The sequence below is a fragment of the Parasteatoda tepidariorum genome, chromosome 9 (assembly GCF_982258835.1).
Source record: "Parasteatoda tepidariorum strain Cologne lab strain chromosome 9, Ptep-v5.0, whole genome shotgun sequence".
Taxonomy (NCBI): Eukaryota; Metazoa; Arthropoda; class Arachnida; order Araneae; family Theridiidae; genus Parasteatoda; species Parasteatoda tepidariorum.
Genome location: NC_141763.1, coordinates 18,956,185 through 18,979,101, shown reverse-complemented (window position 1 = coordinate 18,979,101; position 22,917 = coordinate 18,956,185). Strand labels below are relative to the sequence as shown.

The following is a 22,917-nucleotide window of genomic DNA, read 5'->3' as shown; positions in this document are numbered from 1 at the left end:
AACCGTTGAAATTGCCTATTATTGAATTTTAATGAGCTGTTGTTTGGGTTTTGTGTTTGTCAAAAATTGCTTCGGCATTTTGTTAAACAAGGTTTATATGAAACTTTATAAATAGACAATTAATTTGATGATTAAAGAAAAGTCTTAAATAATGGCTGGTACAATTCTAGAAAACCTTAGTGGTCGTAAATTAGGATATCTCGTCTCAGGTCTCCTGTTGTGTCAAATAATTTGTTTTCTCATCGGAGGATTAATCGGTAAAATCTAACATTCCTGGTGTTAATTTCAATTGATTTTTTTAAAATTAAATTTTTCTATTAATATTTCATTGTGATTGTGTATTACTTTCTGTTGTCTTCATAAACTTCAGTCATTTGCTTACTCTAACATTCACTCAAAAAATTTTAATTTTCTGCTATTCTTGAAAATATCACCATTCTTATAATTTTTTTGTTTTGTTTAGGCATAAAATAATTTTTCTTTGCTATATATCTCGATAGAAAATCAAGAATTTAAAATTGCTTCTCAAGAAATAGGTTTGTGAAGCAATGTAAGGTTTTAGAAACAAGCATAAAACCAATCTTAACCATGACAAATGTGCCTAGTGATTGAAAAATTTATATTAATGATTTGTGTCTACCGAAGTCAAGAATCTGTGAAGGTTCAAAATCAGTAATAAGAACTAAACAAAAATATATAGATTTTGTGATAAAAAAGATGTAATGATATACTCATAAAATATAACTACAAGAAAATAACTGAAATAGGTAAAAACATGTAACTGACAAATTTTCTGCCAAATGACACTTAGGCATTTAACGAGTACATCAATGATGTAGCCGAACTGTCAAGCACATAAATGATCAAATCTCTTAATTAAAAAAATCAATACTATAGCTATTTAATTTTTCCATATTTAATAAACTTCTTCATTTTCATCACTCTAACATACAATACCCTCTACAGACATTCAGTCTAATATAATGCAAATTATTTCTAACTGTCAACTAAGTTTCAATACATACCCTTTGCTTCAGAATTTATCTGAATGCTCCTTGTTTATCTAGACAGAGTATATGTATTACAGGAAAAACAACAAGCAATGTTTCTTTCGAAGAACATAGGTGTTGAGATCTGAACCCTTAATCTTTTAAAAAGATAAGGCTAAGAAATTCTGCGCAACTTCAATATGTTTGCTTCTCCCACGCAACAATCACATCTTTTTTCCTTTTTTTCATCTCTGAGCAGATCTTAACTCAAATACGATATTTTATCTAATGAATCTGTATATCATTAATTCTGTTAACACTGTTACTATTAAGAGCAAAATTTTGTTTTTCTGCATCGTTAATTGTAAAAATGTGAAGTGTCGATGAGCATCTATAATTTTAAATTCTTTTTCTAGTCATTTCGCATTTTTACTACCAAAGCTAGAAAGGATCCAAGTTGCAGTTCTATTTCATTTAGGTATTTACTGTAACTAAATGTTATATTAATCAAATTAGTGGCTCCTACTTCATGATTAACTGTAAACAACTGAATTTTATTTAAAATTGATTCCTGGGTATAAAATGAAACAAATAAGAGAATTTATTAATTAGTAACTTAATAATAATGAATGAACCAATAATATTATCAGCAAATCATTGAGTAATTAAGGAAATCACAGAATGTTGATAATTATTATTTTGCCAATTCTTTGAGTGTTTATTTTTTTATCATCCTTACGAAGACAATAAATTAAAGCTTTATGATAAATAACTAGTGATTAAAGCACTATGTACTTATGAACATTCTTAATTACTGAAGCTTTTTAAATGTATCATAATTATGATTGAAATACTTCTTTTCAATAGCTCCAGCCCCTTCCAATGCGGAAAACATGCTAGCAACTAAATGTCTGATGCAACAACCACTATCAATTAAACAATTTGATGAAGTGTGGCATATACCTCGAGGAAGTAAGATGGAAAGTGTGAATTGCAAAATCCTTAATGACCTTGATTTGGACAGCCCTGACATCATTAATGATCCAAATATTACTCCCAATCATATTGTTTTTGCTTTCCAAACACCGCTTCCCAAAAATGGAATAACTCTGGATTATTCTCGATGGATGATGACAATGAATGCATTGCTCGTTCTGGACATACTTTTCATGAAGCAAAATCCCATGAGTAAGATTATTACTCCAATGTCTAAATATAACTTTTATTTCAGTTTTTGTTCTTTCTTAACTTAATGGCAATATATATATATAATTATATATATAGTTTTTTGTTGTTTTTATTTTATTCTCTCTCTTTCTCAACTTCTCCCTTTTTTTTCTTCTTTTTTTCATTAATTAAGCTTGACGCAATCAATTAAAAAGACAAATACCAAATTTCTATAAATTTATAATTCTATTATATATTTATAATTCTAGTCTATAAGTTTCGTTTTTTTTTTTTTTTTTTTTGAAACATAAAAAAAATAATAAAAAAATAACAATTTTTATAGTTTAATAAAGTATGACTGTGAGTAGAGATTTTGTTACTAATTCAGATTTGTAACAAAAGAATTGATTAATCATTGTGATACATGTCTTGCTTTTTTTAAATTTACTTGAACGGAAATCGATTTACTGTTTTTGATATTGATCACATGAATCTTTTGAGTCTTTCAAAATTGCTCCTAATAAATTGTTAAAATAGTATAACAAATTACAAATATAGAATAAGCAAATCAAAATTTTGTTTATGCCTTGTCAAGACATCTTTGAAATTAAAAAGTAAATGTTGTTTTAGTTGAATTGATACTTTTGATCATAAAACTTTTTTTAACTGTTTGTATTCATATATAACTATACTATTTGAAAATGATTTTATTTAATAATTTTTTCAGCAAAAAACCCTAAAATTACATTTGATGTAAAGTTGGGCTATCGAAACAAGTGGGATCCAGATGATAAATGGCAGCTGTTAGCAAATTCAACTGAAACAAGAGAACTTAAATGCTCTATCGATGATGACAAGGTAACTTAGTTTTTAAATATTTAAAAAAGAATTTAATAAATTGACAACATCAAAGAAAATATAAAACTGAGGCATTTCGTGATTTGAGAAAAGGATCAAAGTAAATTTTTTCCCAGGGTCAATAAAACTTTAGTTCAATGTTATATTGTATGTAGTTGTCATCTTCCTTTGCGCTACTTCAGCTTTCGTAGGCTCAACGTGGACACACATCAAGAAGGTACTCAGTCTTACCTTACTTAGAGCAGAGGTTATTGAAAGTAAATATAACAGTGCTACTTGTCAGACAAAATCATTATTGTTTGTTAGTGTATCAATCTTTATTAAATCTATAGTAAGGTGGACTAAAAATAATTTTTATTCATGTAATGACCAATAAGAATAGCTTAAAAACAAGAGATCATTTGAGAGTTTTCTTAGCAAAACAAACTTATCTACATAGAAGCTGTGAATTAAACAACAGTTTACCAATGTAGTAGATCCTTTTTCTTTACTAGTAATGTGTAATTCAGAGTTCGGCCACTGAAAACAGTACTAATTTCGCTATGATCAAGGTGCATGGTTTTTACCATGGTTACTTATATATATGTTCCTAGCATAGCTTAAATTGTGATGTAGAAAGGAGCAATTCTACTTTATTATAATTGTCAGATCCAGCTTTCCAATAAACTGGAAGAGAAAAAAAAAGTGATTAAAATATCTTTTGTTTAACATAAGTTACATTTGAATATCTCAGATGTAAAGCTAGCAGTTTTGAAGGAAAAAAATTAGTTAAATTATCAGACTTCTGATCAGCTGCAATATGTGCAAATATTTGTAATAAAAATTTATTTTTTCTATTATAATTGCTTCAATCTTGAAAATTTGATTAAAATATTTGTTTAATCTCAAAAATCATTTTAATCTTAAAAATCACTATTTCAAAAATAAAACAAGGCAGCTTTGTTTTTTCTTAAAAATTTTTTGATGTTAAAAAAATTGTTCAGTTCTATAGTTTTCAAAATTCTATAGTTTTTAGTATTAAAAAATACATTTTTGAAAGCATTGGTTCTTGGCATGCAAATCACAAGCAAATAAATGAAGAATAATGTAAAGCTAGGTTATTAGCGTCATGTCCGTTGAGTTTTATTTATTAATAATTTTTCCAAAAAAACTCCTTAAAGCTCTCTATTGTGAAATGTATTCTACATCTTTGAAAAATTACTTTGTTTCTTATTTCTTTATTTTAGAATTATCTTATGAATTTTTTTTTAAATGAAATATTTGGTTGAATGAAAACTTTCTTTACTCTTTTTAGAAGACTGATGGATATCATTATGATTGTGATGTTTTACCACTTTTTGAATTAGGGAGTGTACACCATGATTACTATTTAATAAACATACGAGTGCCCATTGATTTCTCTGGAAAAACATCTTTAAACGAAGGAATTGGGCATGTGGATGACATGTGGACTGTTGTAAGTATTGTTTTTAAAAGTATCTTGGGATACTACACATTAAAAATTTTAGAAATCCTTCTGCATTTTGCTGAAATTTAGATTTGTTTTTCTTCTCAATATTCTAAACAATGGTCTCAATGTCTATAAACTTCCAAAATTAATAGCTGTTGAAAATTTGTTAAATTGTACTCATAAAAACATTTGCTAGAGATTTTGATATAATTAAAAGACATTTTAGTATGATTTTTTTGGTTTTTTATATATAACCCTAATTATATATTCAAATTGCTATTATTTTCAAGTGTTGTGAAACTGCTTGTATTTCTTTTATTTTATGATTTTAATAAAACTAATGAACTGAAGTCAGTTACAGAATTACTATTGTTATTTTTTAAGATAATTCATCAGAATGGTGGTTTCACTAAAGTTTGGGTCTCATTAAAGACAGTATTCTTTCCTGTAATTCTGTTGGTGTTGATTTGGTACTGGAAGCGTATATGCCTTCTTTGTAGAGCTCCAATTTTAGTTGAAAGGTAAGACCAACTTTTATTTTTACTATTTCATTGTAATAAATGTAGTTGTTTCTCAATTTTTGGGCTTGCTTTGCAAAAGGGAATTAACATTACAAGGTTCCTACAAGCCAGAAATGGTTTTGAAGTTTGATTTTCGCAACAAAAAATTGCAGAGCAGGTTGGGAATATATACAAAATGATGTGTAGAACAAAATAAACAAATTATTCTTATAGAATTTTTTATACATTTTATAGACTGTCATATCATATTAGAATTTGTATGCATTTATATTTGTAAAACCTTCATAATATAGTAAATTTCTTGTAAAATGTTTGTCTCTGACAAAAGATGGTAATGACATTTAATCTATATTTTATTTTTTAAGCTATATAATTTAATACAAAATGTGTCTGATGCATATTTTTTTTTTACTCAAAACATACTATTAAATAATAAAAATAAATAATTTAATGAGAATTTTTTCTTTAGGACACAAAAGTTAACAAATTTAAAAAAAAATAAGCCATAGGCATTTTATACTAGTATATTGTAAAAATGAATGTGTTTTATGTTTAAAAAATAAAACTTTATTTCTAATTTAAAGTGGAAAAAAATTATTACTTTACAAAAGTATAGAACTTTTACTCAAATATTATTTGAAAAGCTTCTGTACCATTGCACCCTGTGTATCTGTATAAAGATAACTTATCTTTATCCTACCCTGAAATTTCAATTTTTATCAAAATTTGATGCAAACTGCCTTTATAAAGCTGAGAATAAATAAACTGCATTTATATTCATACATCAAAAAATATGACTACTTTTTATATATTTATTTATTTGTCGAAAGTAAAAATTTTAATTCTACTTTTAGATTTAGTGTTTAAAAAGTTCATTAGTTTGAGAGAGAGAAATAGTTTTACAGTCAAAGAATTCACAATACATAGAGGAATGCATACGTTCAGATAAACAATTTAATGAGAGCTTATTGAATGTTAAAATCTGATTATTTTTTGCAAGTTTGTTTATAAATATATTTTCAATTTATATTTTAGAATGCTGCTGTTCCTTGGAATATCCCTTAGCTTGTTAAATTGTAAGTTATTTTCATTTTATATATTTTTATCTTCTGGAATTGATTATTTAAAATATTGTTGTTTTGTTATGTTTCTGAACTTAATTAATAAATTAACCGTATGATTTTGTAACTTTTTTAAACTGTAGAATCTCACATAAAAGTATATTATGTATTTAAATCTATTACATGTCTTTTTCAGTATTGCATACATTTCATTTTTTTTTTGTTATTATTATGATTAAGTAATTTCAATTAAGACAAAATATTAAGCATAATATATTAATATCTTTGAAAAATATAAGGAGGATTGCAAGGAAAAATTTTCTTCTTGAATATAGCTCAACAAAAATATAAATAAGAGGCAGTTTATTCGTTAATAGTTTATTTGTTATGTAATTTATACAGTTATTTTGATGTAAACTGTTAAAACTATTTATCCATGTATATTTTGTGTATGTTTTCCAACCCAGAATTTCTATCTCACTACCCTGTTGAAAATGGCTATGAGCTAACAATATAAGGGGAAAAAATTGTTTTTTTACTAGCTCTTATAAACCTCACAGTGTGCCTTTATTAAGATCTTTTATAAATATCTTGGAATTATTAAATATTGAGGTGGTCAAAATAGTTATTAATCAGATGTTAAATCATAATTTTTTAAATATTAATAATTTAAATATTTTGGAAAAATCTAACGCTAAAAACCAAAGAAATTGGCAAGTCTGTTCAAGCATTGTTTATTGTTTCGATGCTTATCATACAGGTTCCTAAAATCTTTAAAAAGATCTTAATTCGTAAGACTATTTTTTTCCTTCTTTAAATGCATTACAGCCTATTGCAGGCTAAAGCTGCCTCAGTAAACTCCTCCAATGAACCCTTTAGACTGTTAACTGTTTTTTTTTTTACTTCCAATGTCTAGTTCTACACAGAGGTCTTCCTCTTTTTCTTGTGCCAATAAAGTTCAAAAGTTTAAACCTTTCAATTGCAACTTTAGTTTTAAGCTTACAATTTAATCTTATTATTATTAACTTAATTTATTTGTGGGATATCCTATTTTTAGTGCCTTTGGAATATTTATCTCTTTGGATTGACATGCCATTTATGCTTTTGTTCAGTGATATTCGCCAGGGTATATTCTATGCCTCTCTTCTCAGTTTCTGGCTTGTCTTCTGTGGGGAGCATCTAATGGTAAGTCCAATGTGTAGCTTATAGTTTGTATTGACTTTGATATTCAATGTGATGCTAATAAAATAAACATTTCTTTTGGCTGCCTTTAAAATTTAGGAAGGTAGAAAGGTATGTTAATTTTGTTTTAATATTTCTTTCATAAATTACTGGATGTTATAAACAATATATTTATTTTCAATTACGTAAATTCAATATGGAACCTGCAAGATCAAAGACATTTATTGTTTGTTGAATGTCATTGAATCATCATACGAAGTTTGTCATTTACAAATGTGAAGGTTTTGTGTTTTTTCTTCTTAACGAAACCGAATGTAGTTCTTTTTAGTTATTCATTAGAGCAACCATTGTTCAGAAAAGTTGAACAAAATTACTTAAAACTACCATAAGATAAATTATTACCCTAATTTCCTTTTGTATTGCTTCTGTCATAGTTCAACAAGAAAAAAAGTGCATCATAACTAACAGCTGTGTAATGTAATGATAGGTTTTATTTCTTGCTTCTGTGATGTATATATTGCAAAGTTGATTCTTACTTATTTTTTCATTAAATTGTTCCTTCTTGATACTATGTTACAGTTCATATTTTGATGGCCCTGGTTCATGGACACACTGTCGTGGGTTCGAACCCGGCCGGCTGAATACTCCCCGTGCAGTAAATGGTGACTGATACATGTTAAATCTGTCTAATCACAAAGTCCTCCATGTTCCCATAACAAATCATACCTCAGGGGGGAGTTTCTTTGTATTCTGGATTGTTTTGAAATTGCAACGCTACAAAGTTAAATATTAGTAGTCGCAAACCCAAAATTGGATCAGCTGTTCATTGACGGTTATAAAATACAATAACCACTTAGAAAAAATTCAATCAAAATAATAACTATTATTTAAATAAATTCTTTTTCGAAATATGTTTTGCTGCAGAAAAATAAAAATATTTCTTAACTTGTATCTTTTTTATTGTAGGATGATGTAGAAAGGAATAAGCTTAGAAGTTATTGGCACTATCTTACTTCTGTTGCTGTAGGCTGTTTCTGTTTGTTCATATTTGATATGTGTGAAAGGTAAACACCTCATATATTAATTCAAATATATGGGCATCTCTGCCTACACTGCTGGATTTTCCTCTAAACTATAGGATTTATCCAGTTTCTCTTGATTCCTGGGTTTCCCACCAACCATCTGCTAACTTCAGAAAAAATCAAGGGGGCAAAAAAAGAACTTAATTTAGATAAATGTCGATAACAGTGAAGTAAAGCGTGGGGTCAAGAAGAAACTCAGTTCTTCATCAAGTTACTTTGTAGTTGTGAACATACAGTTTATTAATTCAGTTATTTACAAATTTGTAGACAATTCTTGCCATTGTGCGAAGCATTTTTTAAAAGCCCTTAAAGGTGCTTTTTTCCATGGGTGTTATTAAAAAGTGCTTAATTTTCCAAAATATGATATTTTTATTTACCCAGTTGTTTTAAGCCGCAAATTATGCAAAAAGACATTCAACGTTTTCAGAATTAAATCAACCCCAATCTATTTCGGCATACCGCTGGTCTGTAGTGTATGAAAACACCATTTGTTTTACATGTTTGATGAAATACTTGCGGGTCCGCACTTACGTATAATGAGCTGGATTCAGTGGTAAGGATTTTTATCTCGTGCAACCCTGCTGCATTTTGCAAGAGATTCTCAATTTCAGAATTCATTTTCCGCCATCTGTAATGGAAACGAAAAATCTCATTTTCCACCTCTGTAATAGAATTGAAAAATCTCTCGAATTTTTGCTAATTGCGGGGACCAACTAAACATTGTCAATTTTTTTTCTCTATTAGTGATAGAAAATTTCATTTCTCTTGTTAATTTCATTGTTTGTGATACGCCATCGTCTTCATCACTGTAAATAAAACCGGATAAAACCATCAACTGTCAAAAACTTGCCAACCCTGTCTAATTATGAGATTTTTTAAAGTGCTTAAAAATATTTTTTGAATGCTTGAAAAGTGCTCAAAAGGTGCTTATTTTTTGTTGAAAAATTTGGCTACGCACCCTGTTTGCGTTAGAAAAATTTTGAAAGCTCGACCCACCTTTCAACCAAAAAAAGTTGTCTTAAAATTCTAATTAATTTTTGATGAAAAGCTAAATAAATTACTTTTTAGGTGTTTATCTCAATCTCAAAAATATTTTCACATAACATTAATAGAAAAAATAGCCCTATGAGAGAGTTAATTAAAAAACGAAATGCCATGATTTTTATTTGTCTTAGAAAATAATTCTAATTTAAAAAATTTCTGGTAATTTTTTTTTACCTGACTTATTATTATAAGAATACATTTGCTTCATCTAATTAATTAAATATGTAAAGCTCTCGTAAAAAGAATTTTTTCTCCCAAAAAAAAAATTATTAAAGTTTTCAGTTATTAAACTGCTGGCCAATTGGTGTGGAGGATAGTCTTCATGAACCACAGCCTAAGCCAATATTTAATTCTCTGTATTTAAGACTGGATGTTTAATTAGATAGCTCTTTTTGCAATCATTATCTGGAAACCACTTTAATGTTAAGTCCATGGTTGGGAAGTGAGGTGCAGATTTCAGGTGATTACTAACACCATCTGCCATCCGATCTTAACTGTGGTAATGTTGCACCTCCATATGAGTATTGTCTTTAAATCTTTATTAACGATGAATACTAAACCATTGCTAATGGCCCATTGCTCTGTTAAAGTTGCTCTTTTTGTAAGGTTTGAGTTTAAATTTAAGAAAACGAAGCTGAACCAAAAAAAAATACTTTTTTTAAATAGGATTATTATTTCTTGTTATACTGAACTTTTTAGCCAATATGTTATTCATAAATATGCTAGGGTAAACCAACCAGTGAAGGAACACTACCCAGTGAAGGAACATTTCATATATATTGATTAAAAATAAGAATTTGAAAGTTTTTCTTTAGATTGATTGGTAACCATAGCTTACTGCCAAACAATAGGAAGTCATCTAGCAATATTTTGTATTACCTGGTCAAATAGATTTCTCAGAAAAAATTTTTGAATTTGTTATTATATCTGCAACACCTTGTTTCGTTGAAAAAATTATAAGGTGAGTGTTTGTACTTATATGTTTGAAGTGGAATTAATTGCATGTAGTAGTCTTATTTTTCTCACTGTGAAAAAGAGAATTCAAAATATAGTTATTGAAGTTACGTTTTATTTTTTTTAAAGCACCATAGCATAATCAAGTACTGAGATAAGGGGGTGTTTATACACTGGATCACCAAACGATGAAAAACCAGTGAAGGAACAAGTGTTCCTTTACTGGGTTTTTCTCCCAGTTAATGAAAATAAAAGAAATTTTTTAATTTTCTTGTACTTTTAGTCATATTATACATCAAAATTCTGTTTAAAAGACAAAAAACAACTTCCAACCAGTGAAGGAACAGTCATGTTCCTTCACTGGATCACCAAATGATGAAAAACCAGTGAAGGAACAAGTGTTCCTTTACTGGGTTCATTTCTCAGTTAATGAAAATAAAAGAAATTTTGTAATTTTCTTGTACTTTTAGTCATATTATACATCAAAATTCTGTTTAAAAGACAAAAAACAGCTTCTAACCAGTGAAGAAACAGGCATATTCCTACACTGGGAATACTTCCAGTGAATGAACAGTAATGTGTGATATATGATTTTACATGACTCTAGGATAAGTAATTCTGCTATATAGAGGACAACCGAAATTTTGTTAAAAATTGTATGAATAATTCCTGAAATAATTTAATTATGAATAATTCCTGCTTAATTTAAGAAAAAATTATAATTTATATTTATTAACGGGGTGTGTAGTTACATCAAATGTTAGGCAACTTAATAAACTATGTTTACAAATCGAAAACTAATTAAATATAATCATAAAAATTTTAATAGAGCATTTTTTCGCTGGCTTTTGCACCAAGAACTCCTAATAAGCTATCATTATAGGATAGCAACGTGATTATATAATTTATAGAAACTACTTTACAATGTTAGAATTTAGAAGCAAGTTCCTCAACAAAAAGCAAAGTTAAACAGAAACGATACTCAATTTCTTCAGAAGGTTGAGAGGGAAATCCCTCAAGATATGCTGTAAGTTTTTAAAAAAGCATTGGCGGAAGAGTCTTATATCGAAAATGTCCAAGAGCCTGTACTTTTTTCAATATGGAAGAAGCACGTATTAAAAGAAGACCACTTGGTTAAGTCAAACTCAGGAACTGAAGCTAGTATTGATAACGAATGCATATTACATATCGAATTTGAAATGAGTCCTCATGCTGATTCTCTTAGTTGAAAAAAGAAATGATTCTGTAAGTAAAATCAGTACTTCTAAAGATCCTCTAGATATAAGTCAACAAGAGATGGATTTGCCTCAAACTTCAAGACACCTTTCCCCCGTCTATTTTCGAGAAAGGCATTCTAGAAATGTTGCTGAAAAATCAGAAGAAGTTTGGAAGAACCATTTACATTGGCCAAATATTGATGATAAAAAGAAAGGTCAAATAAGAAGAAAAACGAATAAATTACCTTTTGCACTAACTTCAGAGAAATGGCAAAAATTTCAAGAGGCTGAAAGATCTAAAAAACATTAAAACAAGAGAACATGGAAAAGAAAAAGAAAGAAAAAATACTTAAAAAAGGAAAAAAAGCTTCAAGAAATAAGAGGAAAAAGAGTAAACAAAAAGGTGATAAAATAATAATGATAATAAACAGCATCGGATGACACAATGATTTAGATTTGATTGTCAAATTATAAGAAAGAATGATTTTTTTTTATTTATTTTGTATTTAACATCACTTTAATTTCTAGTTCATGATTACAGAAAAAAGTTAGTATTTTACAAGTACTTGTATCTTATAATTTCACAAATAGTCTTGTTTTTAGTCGGACCTCTATTTAACAAAATCACTAAATACCAATAATAAGCTCGTTATATGGAAAATTCGTTAAATAGAAAATCACCTCTTAAAATACTTAAACAACACAAAACAGGTTTTAAATTCTTAAACACTAGACATAATTAAAAGAGCAATTGATACACTTTTATCTTGTAAACTAGTATCTACTATACATTTTAAAAATCTTAACCATAAAAGAAATCTGCATGGAAAGCAAGAATAGAGCAAAACATTATCCAGTGTTACACTATCATGCTATATGCATTTTCAACTAAAAAAAGTCTAAATTTATGTTGCATTTATTATAAAAGTAATTTTAAACATACATTACCACTTGCGTTAAGTTAAATTGAAGTGAGTTTTTCGTTTGAAGTGCATATAAAAAGGGAATTTACTGCTTTTTCTAAGATAATTTTTAGACAAAACAGTAATACATTTCATAAAGCAGTGGCTTCGAAAATTAATTCAAGGTCATTTCCCCCATAAATTTCTTTAACAAGTTTAAAATGTTAAGAAATATTTTGGAAAATAGGGAAAGTGGATCTCAATGAAAAGTTCGTTAAATAGAAAATTCACTTCGCTATATGGAAGTTATTTTACAAAAAAATTTCCAAAATGCTCTTGGTTCCTCGAAAAAATTCGTAAAATAGGGAAATTCGTAGAATGGAAGTTCGTTAAATAGATGTCCGACTGTATTTGTATGGCTAAAAAATTCATAAAGAGCATTAAAATATAACCAAAATTAAGTGTTCCTTCACTGGGCAATTTTGTGTTCCTTCACTGGTAGGAGCTGTTCCTTCACTGGGTCTTCTTACTACTTGTTATTTGAATCCCCAAAACTTTAAAACAATATTATGAAAGTTCTCAATTTTTTTTTTGCATAGTTTGCAATTAGTAACAAATATGTTGACACAGTCATTTAACTGAAATTACGAATTTTGAAATTAATATGATTTTTTAAAAGGCAAGCGAAGCTAAAGTGTTCCTTCACTGGTTAGTTTACCCTAGAAAACTCTCTGAACTGAAATATATACTATTCAGAATTATGAATTTAGAAATATATCTTTATATATTTAATAGTTTCTATTTTAATGTTCATTTAAGGTTTATTGCTTACAAAAAATGCTCCTGCCAATTTAAATATAATTACAGTCATGTACTTTATTTCCCCTGATTGATTAAAATTCCCTGTGTCTAGTATCTGTTATTCATAGATGGTATAATATTTTATGTAAAATTTTTTATTAAGTCAACTGGAGAATTTTTTAATTTCCTGTTAGCAGCTATGTAGTGGATATGTTTTAACCATAAATGGCTTCCTTAGATTCAGTGGGAAATCTGAATTAGTAATTAATTTTAAAATTTAAATAAATTAAAAAGTGCATAATTTTTTTTTTTAAATTGTGTGTTGGATTTTTTTAAGCTTTCTGTAATTCTAATGTTTTCCGTTCTAGAGGAGTTCAACTAAAAAATCCATTCTTCAGCATATGGACATCCACTGTTGGCTCTAAATTATCTGTATCCTTTATCGTGTCTGTCAAGTTTGTTTTAAATCTAACATGTTTAATATTAATGTATTTAAATTGTTTAAAAAAAAATTTTTTTTTAAACTGTAATGTAGTATTTGATTATAAATATTTTAAAATGAATGAGCTGTAAATCAATGAACTGTAATTTTAAATTTACATTATATTTTTAGCATTTGCATAGATTTTGTGAAGTGACAATTTAATTAATTTTATGTGTGTTTTTTCTTTGTGTGTTGTGTCATGTTGGATTCCTGAAACATGTTGATACATGAATTTTTGTTATTTGTAGGCAAAAATTTAATTTAAAATTCTAATCAAAATTTATTTTAATATCGTATCCTTAATTTAAGCAATAGCTAGCATTCATCATTTTGGCTGGATTGTCAGCTGGTGTATATTTCCTGTTTTTGTGTTATTTAGTTTTTAAAGTCTTCAAAAATATAGGCTTCAAAAGAAATACCTTGCCAAGTATGAGTAGTGCCAGGAGGATGTACTATGAAGTAAGTCATGCCTGCTTGAAATGAAACAATTATGCATGTACAAGGTGTTCATATATCACTTCCCTTAAAATATATTTGAAGAATACTTGACAAAAGTAAAGTTAAGATTATATGCTCATTGGGTTTTGCCAATTAATTGATAAAAGTGAGAAAATGAGAGCATTGAAATTAAGAAGTCAGTATGAAGGCAGGTGATTACTGACGGCATGGGGTATTTAAAAAATTCTAGTTGCTAAATAAAGTATGGAGGTGCTACTAATATTTGCCTTTTTCTTCTCTTCTTATTAGATTCTTACTAGATTTCAAGTATCAAATCAGTCAAATGTTTGTAATTTCATTTTCTGTTTTTATTTTGGTTCTGTCTAAAACTGGGCACCTCTGCTATAGGAATATATATGAAGTGTGGTGATACTGAAGTGCAAATTATTATTTTAGTTGATAATTTTTCTTTTCTCAGAAATTGAAAGCTGCAAAACTTTGTTATGAGACCAATAAACAAACTTTGTTTGTCTTTAATGACTAGTAAAATTAGTTATGTTACCACTAAACATACCTGCATAATATACGCGGAAATTTTTTTCACCATCTTGGAAGTTCTTTAGTATCCTTAATTTAAAAATCACACGTTGAGATTCGTATTCACGCAATTTAGATAAAAAATTAAAATTTAGCATCAATATTTTTATTAAAACATTAATGACAATAAATGTTTCTGACATACACTTTTTTCTTGCTTAAATTTAAGGCATTTTTTCAATTTTTTGATAAGTGAAATAACATAAGTGTATGCACATAACATTTGTTCTATTTTCAGTTTTATTCCGTGTTTTACTATCCCTGTGGTAGGAATCAATATTGAGTTCTATAAAATTGAAACACATGTAAAAAAAATCAGTGTTTTTTCAAACAAATTTTGCCAAAATAAAGTGGCAATGAAAGGATTGAAACTAGTAGTGCTAATCAATATGTGCAGAGAGTTTTTCATTTTATCTAATTGCCGTTGAATCTTAAGAGCCATTAATCTGCAGATTAAGTAGGGTAATTGGTTGAAGTGTAGAATCTAGAATTTTATGTAATGTGTGCATTAACAGATTCCATATCGTTAAAGTTCAAAAATTTATCTCTTTCTATCCACTAATGTGCTAATTTTTTTAAATATTAAATACTAAATAAAAGACATTTAATTTCTTTAATTGTAATGATATTTGAAGCTCCTTGTTACTTTAACTTATAGTTTTTAAAGTGATTGTTGATTGATTCTATCATCTGTTGTGATCTTTGTTAATTTCTAGTTGCTTGATTTTCTAGATTGTGAAGATTAAGTTATGTTAGTTTAATGACACACAAAGGTTGCTGTTGTTCCAGCAAATATCTTATATTCACTCCAATGAGTGTTTAGTAGCTAGTGTATAGATTATCTTGATAGTTTGTGGATGACCTTATTTATTAAAGTAATTTTTTATTAAAGAAATAAATTTTTTTAAAGTAATTTATTAAAGAAATAAAGCAATTTTTTGGCTTTTTAACAAATAACTCTTGTTATTCTGCTCATTGGCTAAAAAATCTGTAGAATAACTGATTTCTACACTTAAATTGTGACAAATATGTAAGGAATTTCATTTAAATTTTGTTAGTTCCTGTAAATCATGTTTTGATTAATATTTAAAATAGTTTGTGACGGACTTTATTCTCTTTAAATGTTGAAAATAAGTAGTTGTAAACAACATTTTTCCATATTTTGCAGGGCATCATTTATCGTTTCAAATTCTTGATGTTGACGACTGTAATCTGTGCCGCTCTGACTGTCATATCATTCATAATTGGGCAGGTGAGAAATTTTAAAACTTGAGAAGCTATGATTATTTTTTGCCAGTTTTATATGTATTGTTATATCGGCCGGCTATACAAGCCCAAATCGTTACCAGAAATCATAGACTCAAAATAATAAGTTGTAATCAAGAATAATTAAGAAAGAAGTTAAAGTGTTCTCTTTTCATATAATCAGTAATGGTTCTACTTAAGTATGAGATATAATTCATCTTACCTGAAGTAGGTAATCTATTTTTACCCTTTAGAGAAACTTTTTCCCTTCTAACATACGCAAGCGTTGATCTCCCATTCCTCAACTGATGCATGACAGACGTATCAGACCAATCAACAATAGTAGTGGACGGTCTTATCTGCCGCGTTTTTATTTTTTTATTTAGTTAAATTTTAGTCGTTTAACAAAATATTTTTTAAATTGATCCATTCTTATGTAGTTCATTTTTATTTTTATTAGACCAATCAACAATAATAGTGGCCGGGCTTATCTACCGCACATAGAGAACATTTTTCTTTACAGAAGATTGATTTAAATGTTCAATGTGAAAAAATACTTATGAATAATGATGTAATAATCAGATTTTTACGTACCCAGAGGCAATCTTAATATTTTGAGGGTCTGACCAATGATATTTAGTAAAGATGAAATGCTTGTTAAAAAAAAAAAATTCTGTGGTGAATAATTTTTCAATTCTCTGAAAAAAGTTCTCAAGAGAAGGAAAATATGCAGCAGGTAAATTGAAATTAAGGGATCTGAATTTTCAACTCTGCTCTCTTAACCAAACTATTAAAACCAATTTTCCAAATTTCGGATAGGAAAATTAAAAGTAAGGGTATATTTATTTAGTAAAAATAAATAACTTTAAAATATCATCTTCTCTAATTAATTATTATATTTAAGTTGAAATCCTTCAACTATTAAAATTGTGTAGATCTTAATTCTAGTATGTGAAGATCTGATTATTAAATCAAAAGTTATTCAGGGTTTTCTGTTTGTTTTTTCCAACACAATTTGTTCACAAAATTAAAGTAACGTTTCTGCCATTGATTGACATGATTTTACTAGCGTCATTCACTATTTTATCAATGTAATAGGTGAGTGAAGGTCAATGGAAATGGGATAAAGACATTAGAATGGAGTACACATCTGCCTTTTTCACTGGTGTCTATGGTATGTGGAATTTGTACACCATTGCACTGCTTGCACTTTATGCACCTTCACACAAGTATTATCCAGCACAGTCAGGTAAACTGCATTCTTTTTTTTTTTCTTCTATTTTTTTACAATTAAAATTTATAACAAAATGTTTTTTCCATGAAAATTTGTTAGTATGGAAACCTGGACACTACGAGCACTTAACTCTTATTCCATGGTGAATAATCGTCTAAACATTTAACTTTAAAATAAAATTGTAAAACTTTTTAAACTTAGTATTTATAATACTGAGAAATTATGTTATGTTGTTCCAAAGTTATGTTAAGATATTTTCATCGTTAAAAAGCTAAAAAAAAGTTACCTAGCATAAAACAATTAAAAAATTTCAAGTATTTGATAATTTATCATTTCCTAAATGAAACACAGCTACTGTCGAAAAAGGTATCAGAAGAAGTTGAAGGTTAAATGAACAAATTCGAAATAACGAATTTGAAATAACAAGCTGGCTCATATTTCTTAATCATTCCCTTATATTTAATGTAAGCTAATATCTTATTTAAAACCATTTTGAACATAGGTGTGAATTAAGTTCTTCAGTTCGTTCGTCTCCTTAAAGTAGTGAAGTAGTCACTACGATTCGGAACTAGTTTGTAGTCACTACATTTAAAAAAAGTAGTTGTAGTTAACTACATTTGTAACAAAGTAGTTATAGTTGTAGCAGAGTAAGAGTAGTGGTCTAAGTAGTACTTTAAGAGTAGTGGTCCGAAAAACTACATTATCTTTGTATTTTTTCGGACCACTACTCTTAAAGTATTAATTTTTAAAAAATAATTATATAGTTAATAGATAAGGAAGATATATTTAAGTGATTTTTCATTGGTTGATATGGAAGTAGTAGAGTCCTTTTCCTGGCTGCAAAAGAGCCTAATAGCCCTTTAACCTTTTATAAGGCCATTTTTTAGCTTATGGCTTACAATTAACTTGACAAGACCTTTTTTTAGGTAGGAAAATGGATGGGATTTTCTAATATTTTTACTACTGTAAAGAATTGGCCATAAACTTCAATATCCGTACTTTTCAACTGTCCTGTACTTTTACTACAAATAAACTGGATAAGAAATGATCAAATGAGTGAATTCCCTAAGCACAAGAGGAAATAGCTACTCGGTTTTAATCTCCACATAAACCATATATAGTTTGTCTGAAGTAAGAACTCCCCTAGACGTTAGTCTGGACCCATGTTAGTCTGGACTATGGTAACGAGGCATAACTATTTCAAGTAAGAGTGTGGGGTTGGCGAAAAAAAGAGGAATCTTTTTCTTCGGTCTATTGCGTTAGCCCTAGAGGGAAGAGAAGCTATCCTCCCTGAAAGGCACCATTCTTGTTTCTATAGCAGCAGACAGCGTCAGACTTTGTGGGGAGGAGCTCTTACCGTAGAAAAACTATAGTGTTTCCCACATTTATGTGAACAAAACACTTTATTGTTTTTTTTTTTAAATTATTTTTTTATATATAATTTTCTGAAGTTATTGGCAGAGGGCCACATGACTGATAAGTGGTAAAAAACTTCACATCATTTTAAAATAAAATAAAATAATAATTTTTAATAAGTTAATATGAAGTGTATACCTTATAAGGGATGCCCCTTTAAGACACCACTTTCCCTCCAAATATTTAGGTCTGAGCTACTTTCTGGTGAATTGTCTCGGCATTCACTACTTCTTCAAGAAAAAGCCTAGAGGTTCCCCCCCCCCCCATAAATGTGACTATCCACGCCTGGTGGCTGAATGGTAGCGCTCCAGTGCCACAGGTCCTGGGATTGATCCTCAGACCGGGCAAGGTTGACTCAACCTTTCATCCCTTCAGTAAGTCAATAAATGAGTACCAAGCATGCTTGGGAACTAAGCACAGGGAGTTCCGCTTTCGGCTGACCACCTGACCAGAACATCTGCTCCTGCACCCCAGAGCCCATGGTCAAGAAAACTGAGATGGGCACAGTAGGCCTTGGCTGTGGGCTGTCGCGCCACTGAGTTTAGTTAAATATGACTCTTGAAGTTCGGGGGGGGGGGACTATACATACCAAAAAATTGAATTTGCACTTTATTCAAATTTGATATAATCTATCTTTTTGTTTTTACCACACGTCTTATATTTTATTTAGACGCTGTATCATCTACTCAAGAAGAAATTGAATTCAGTCGCCTGACGACCTCTGAACCATCACCATCAGAGCCCACTGAAATCTCCAGCTTAACAGGTCTTGCTAAAAAAGCCGCATTTGATTAGTCCTTTTCGTCCAATAACAAATCTTTTTTCTACGCAGCAAGCAATCAATCAACCAGTATTCAATGTGAAAATTGTCGACTTGATACTTAGAACTACTCTTCATTTTTTTCACCTAATCATATTATTAAGCTTTATGGCCTGTTATTACTTATACTGTTATTACTTTCATGTTTTATTTTTAGCCTTTTGTTAGAATTATTTCTACTTAACTGTGTTTGTTATATGGAATCTATGTTACTTTAAATATTGCAATGTTTTAAGTTTCATATTGGGCATTATAAGTTTTGAAAATGAATGTTGAAAAATATTCCTATTTTATACTTTATCAGAAGACAATTTATACATTTTTTCAAAAAATAGTAAGTTATTTTAATATAACTTTCCCACTCAGCTAGAGTTGTAATTAAAATGTTAACTCTGAGACCCTTCTTCAAAATTTTTGTTTTCTACTTACTTTCAGTGAGATAGGCAAACAATGAAAATTCTGCCACAGGAATTCATAATACATGAATCTTTTAAATAAAAAAACAGGACCAAAAATTATATAATTGAATAAAAATTAATGTAGATTATAAGTTTAATTTCTATTTCATTCCGAATTAAATTCAGTATTATCAAAACTACTCGACTTTTATACCAACCAAAAGTGTAAAATAACATCAAAGTTTTTAAGTATTATAAAATTCCTATTATACATCATATTTTTCTAAACAATTCATCTGGTTTAAATAAACATAAGCAAATAATAGTTTAACATGTATTCAGGATAAATAAGTTATTTAAATACAGTAAAAGGTTTACAACATATTTAATTATAAATGTGTACTTAAATTATTCAGAGTTGCCAACTTTCTATGCTTTTTGAGAAAATTTCTTCTTGTGGCAGCTAAGTTTTTATTTTAATATATGATTCTTTGTTTTGTAAAGATGACTTAAAGTTATTTTTTACACCATTTCATATAAATGATTTAAAAGTTCATATGAAACACCACTTTGTTAAAGCTCTCTTGTTATGAGGATTTTAAAATGCTAGCAAAATTTCTGAAACCTTTAGTCTTTAATCGTCTACCACTCTATTTTGCAAAACGCGTAATTGGCAGCCCTAATTAGTATTTAAAAATATTTCTTTGATAAATATAGCACATTTGAGAACAAATAATTGTAATGTACTAAAATAACTAAATTATTAATGTTAAAAATTCAATTTTAATTATTGTATAATTATGAAAATTTTTACTACATGATGATATTTAATAACTATAGCTATATCATTATATAAATTAAACTAATTTAAGAGGCCTATGGTTTTTTTTTTAAAGAAATCTTGTTGAAAATTATTTAAATTATGCATGTGACAAAAATTTTCTAATTTCTATTCAATTCTCTCTGATTCAATTGATAAAATATATTATTGAAATGTAGAATTTCTTCCAACTCTGTTGTGACCCAATCAATTTTTATGTACTGATGTAATCTGTAAACATGTTGTTTTCTCTGTAGTTATTTTTTGTAATTTCATACCATGACAGAGTTCCATTCGTGTTGCATTTAACATGTAGAAATCATGTATACTAGGATTTTGTACACATAAGCAGGCTTTCCCATTGCATTAATAAATATTATAAGAATTTTTTCTTTAATTGGTGTATTTTAATCTAATTTATACTATTTCATTTAGAATGTCAAATTCATTAGCTATTATATTATATCAGATCATAAATCCATAACATTTTTCACTTTCATGAGATAGAAATCTTTTAGCATTTATAATTGTTCTTTTTGGTGCTAATTCATTTTTAACTTACAGATGAAAAAAAAGTTGTTGTTTTTTCATCTGTTGTGCTTTAACATTTATACGTGTTAACTTATTTACAAGATATTTTAAATCAGTATCTATTTTAAGTTACTGTGTTTTACTGAATTAAGATAATAATATTTGATTTATGTCCTCATTATCATTTCTGTAGAAACAATCGCAATCTTAAGCACTTTAATATTTAGCTGCTACTACAGTAAAAAGTGTTTTTTAAACAATATATATATATTTATTAGTATGTACATATGCAGTACAACGTCCCATATTTGGAGGTCCTTTTATTTGAAACTATTTTCAAGACTAGTGTGTTTTCTTTTTTCAAAAAAAAAAATAACAAATTTACTCTAGCAGTTAAAAAATAAAATTGATAATTTTTTTTTTCTTTTTAATTTTTTCTTTCTGAGCTCTAGATAGCTAAACATTCATTCTGTTTCCGGAAGCACACTAAAAAAGTGGTAGAAGAGACAAGAGCACGAAAAGAATAACAAACTTTTAAGATTATTAATTAAACTGAACATTAATTGTATTCAAAAGAAAACCAGCAGATATGCTCTGTTTCCTTTAAATTATAACTTTTCCTTAAAAAAAATTTTTTCAATTCTGTCCCTTGTCTAATATTTTGTTATTAAATGGAATTAATTTATTTTTGGAATTTGAAGCTTATTTTTTTATTTTTATTATTGTTTTATTATTTGCTTATTTTTTGATTATCTGTGTTGCTAATTCTTCACATCAAATGGGGAGAGGGAAGAGAAAAAATGTGAATTTATTCATGAAAGGGAAGGTTAAAATTATCCACTGCTTTTTTTTCTTTATACAATCTACGCTCTTTAGCACAACCCCTGCTAGTGCAACCTTTCCATTATAATGACTGCTTTATGAAGTTCTGTTTGCTCTTCCACTAACACAATGCTATTTTAATGTCCAGTCGAACGTCCAAATTGAACCATATATTACATCATAGTGACCGCAATTTTGTTTCATTTTTTGATGACCCAGAAAATCATTACAAAAACAGGTGCAAGACATTTTTGAGCTTTCATTACTAACATTCTTCATTGACTTTGAGTCAGTCGATAACAAAGTTTTTATGTAAACTATTCAAACCGCTTTTTCTTTGGATGTTACAGCGCAATAAATAAAAAAATCTTCTATTCTCTATGAAGAAAGAATAACAGGACCACTCAGTCTATACCTAGAATGTCTTGGATATAATCTATGGTTAAAAGAATTGTAATTATTTGGATTGCTAATCACTTTTGAGAATTTAGAGAATGTAATTGCAACACCATTTAGAAATCTGGGTTTCCCATATAATTGTAACCTTACAAAATTTCATTTTGAAAGATTCAAGCAAAGGTTTGGAAGGTTCAAAATTTCATTTTGAAAAGTTTTCTGGGGGTATGTTATTCAGCAAAAATGACTTTGAACCAGTGTAATGCTATGTTCAGTACGAAGCATTACACTTGAACTAAAAACTTTAAATAAATTGAATAACACAAATTGTTAAATTATTCCACATCTTGAAAAGCTGTATGTTTGTAAGAATTACAAACCGGAATGTAATTCTAAAGGCTAAAGAACAATTCAGAACAGTATTCTCGATAATGTTCAATAGTTATGTTTGTAATAATTTTATGAAAAATGCAAAGCTCGTGAAGGAA

The 22,917-nt window shown here is 28.3% G+C and overlaps 1 protein-coding gene across 1 annotated transcript; it reads left to right on the top strand.

Moving 5' to 3' along the window:
* The first annotated feature begins 7 nt into the window (after positions 1-7).
* Positions 8-21,591, top strand: wls (Wnt ligand secretion mediator). Its single transcript, XM_016051677.3, has 13 exons — positions 8-257; positions 1,857-2,177; positions 2,884-3,014; positions 4,309-4,470; positions 4,849-4,985; positions 6,021-6,061; positions 7,104-7,231; positions 8,195-8,292; positions 13,597-13,660; positions 14,028-14,171; positions 15,916-15,999; positions 17,091-17,241; positions 19,313-21,591. The coding sequence occupies exons 1-13, from the start codon at positions 152-154 to the stop codon at positions 19,435-19,437; spliced, it is 1,692 nt and encodes a 563-aa protein (XP_015907163.1). The 5' UTR covers positions 8-151; the 3' UTR covers positions 19,438-21,591.
* Positions 21,592-22,917: the final 1,326 nt, after the last annotated feature.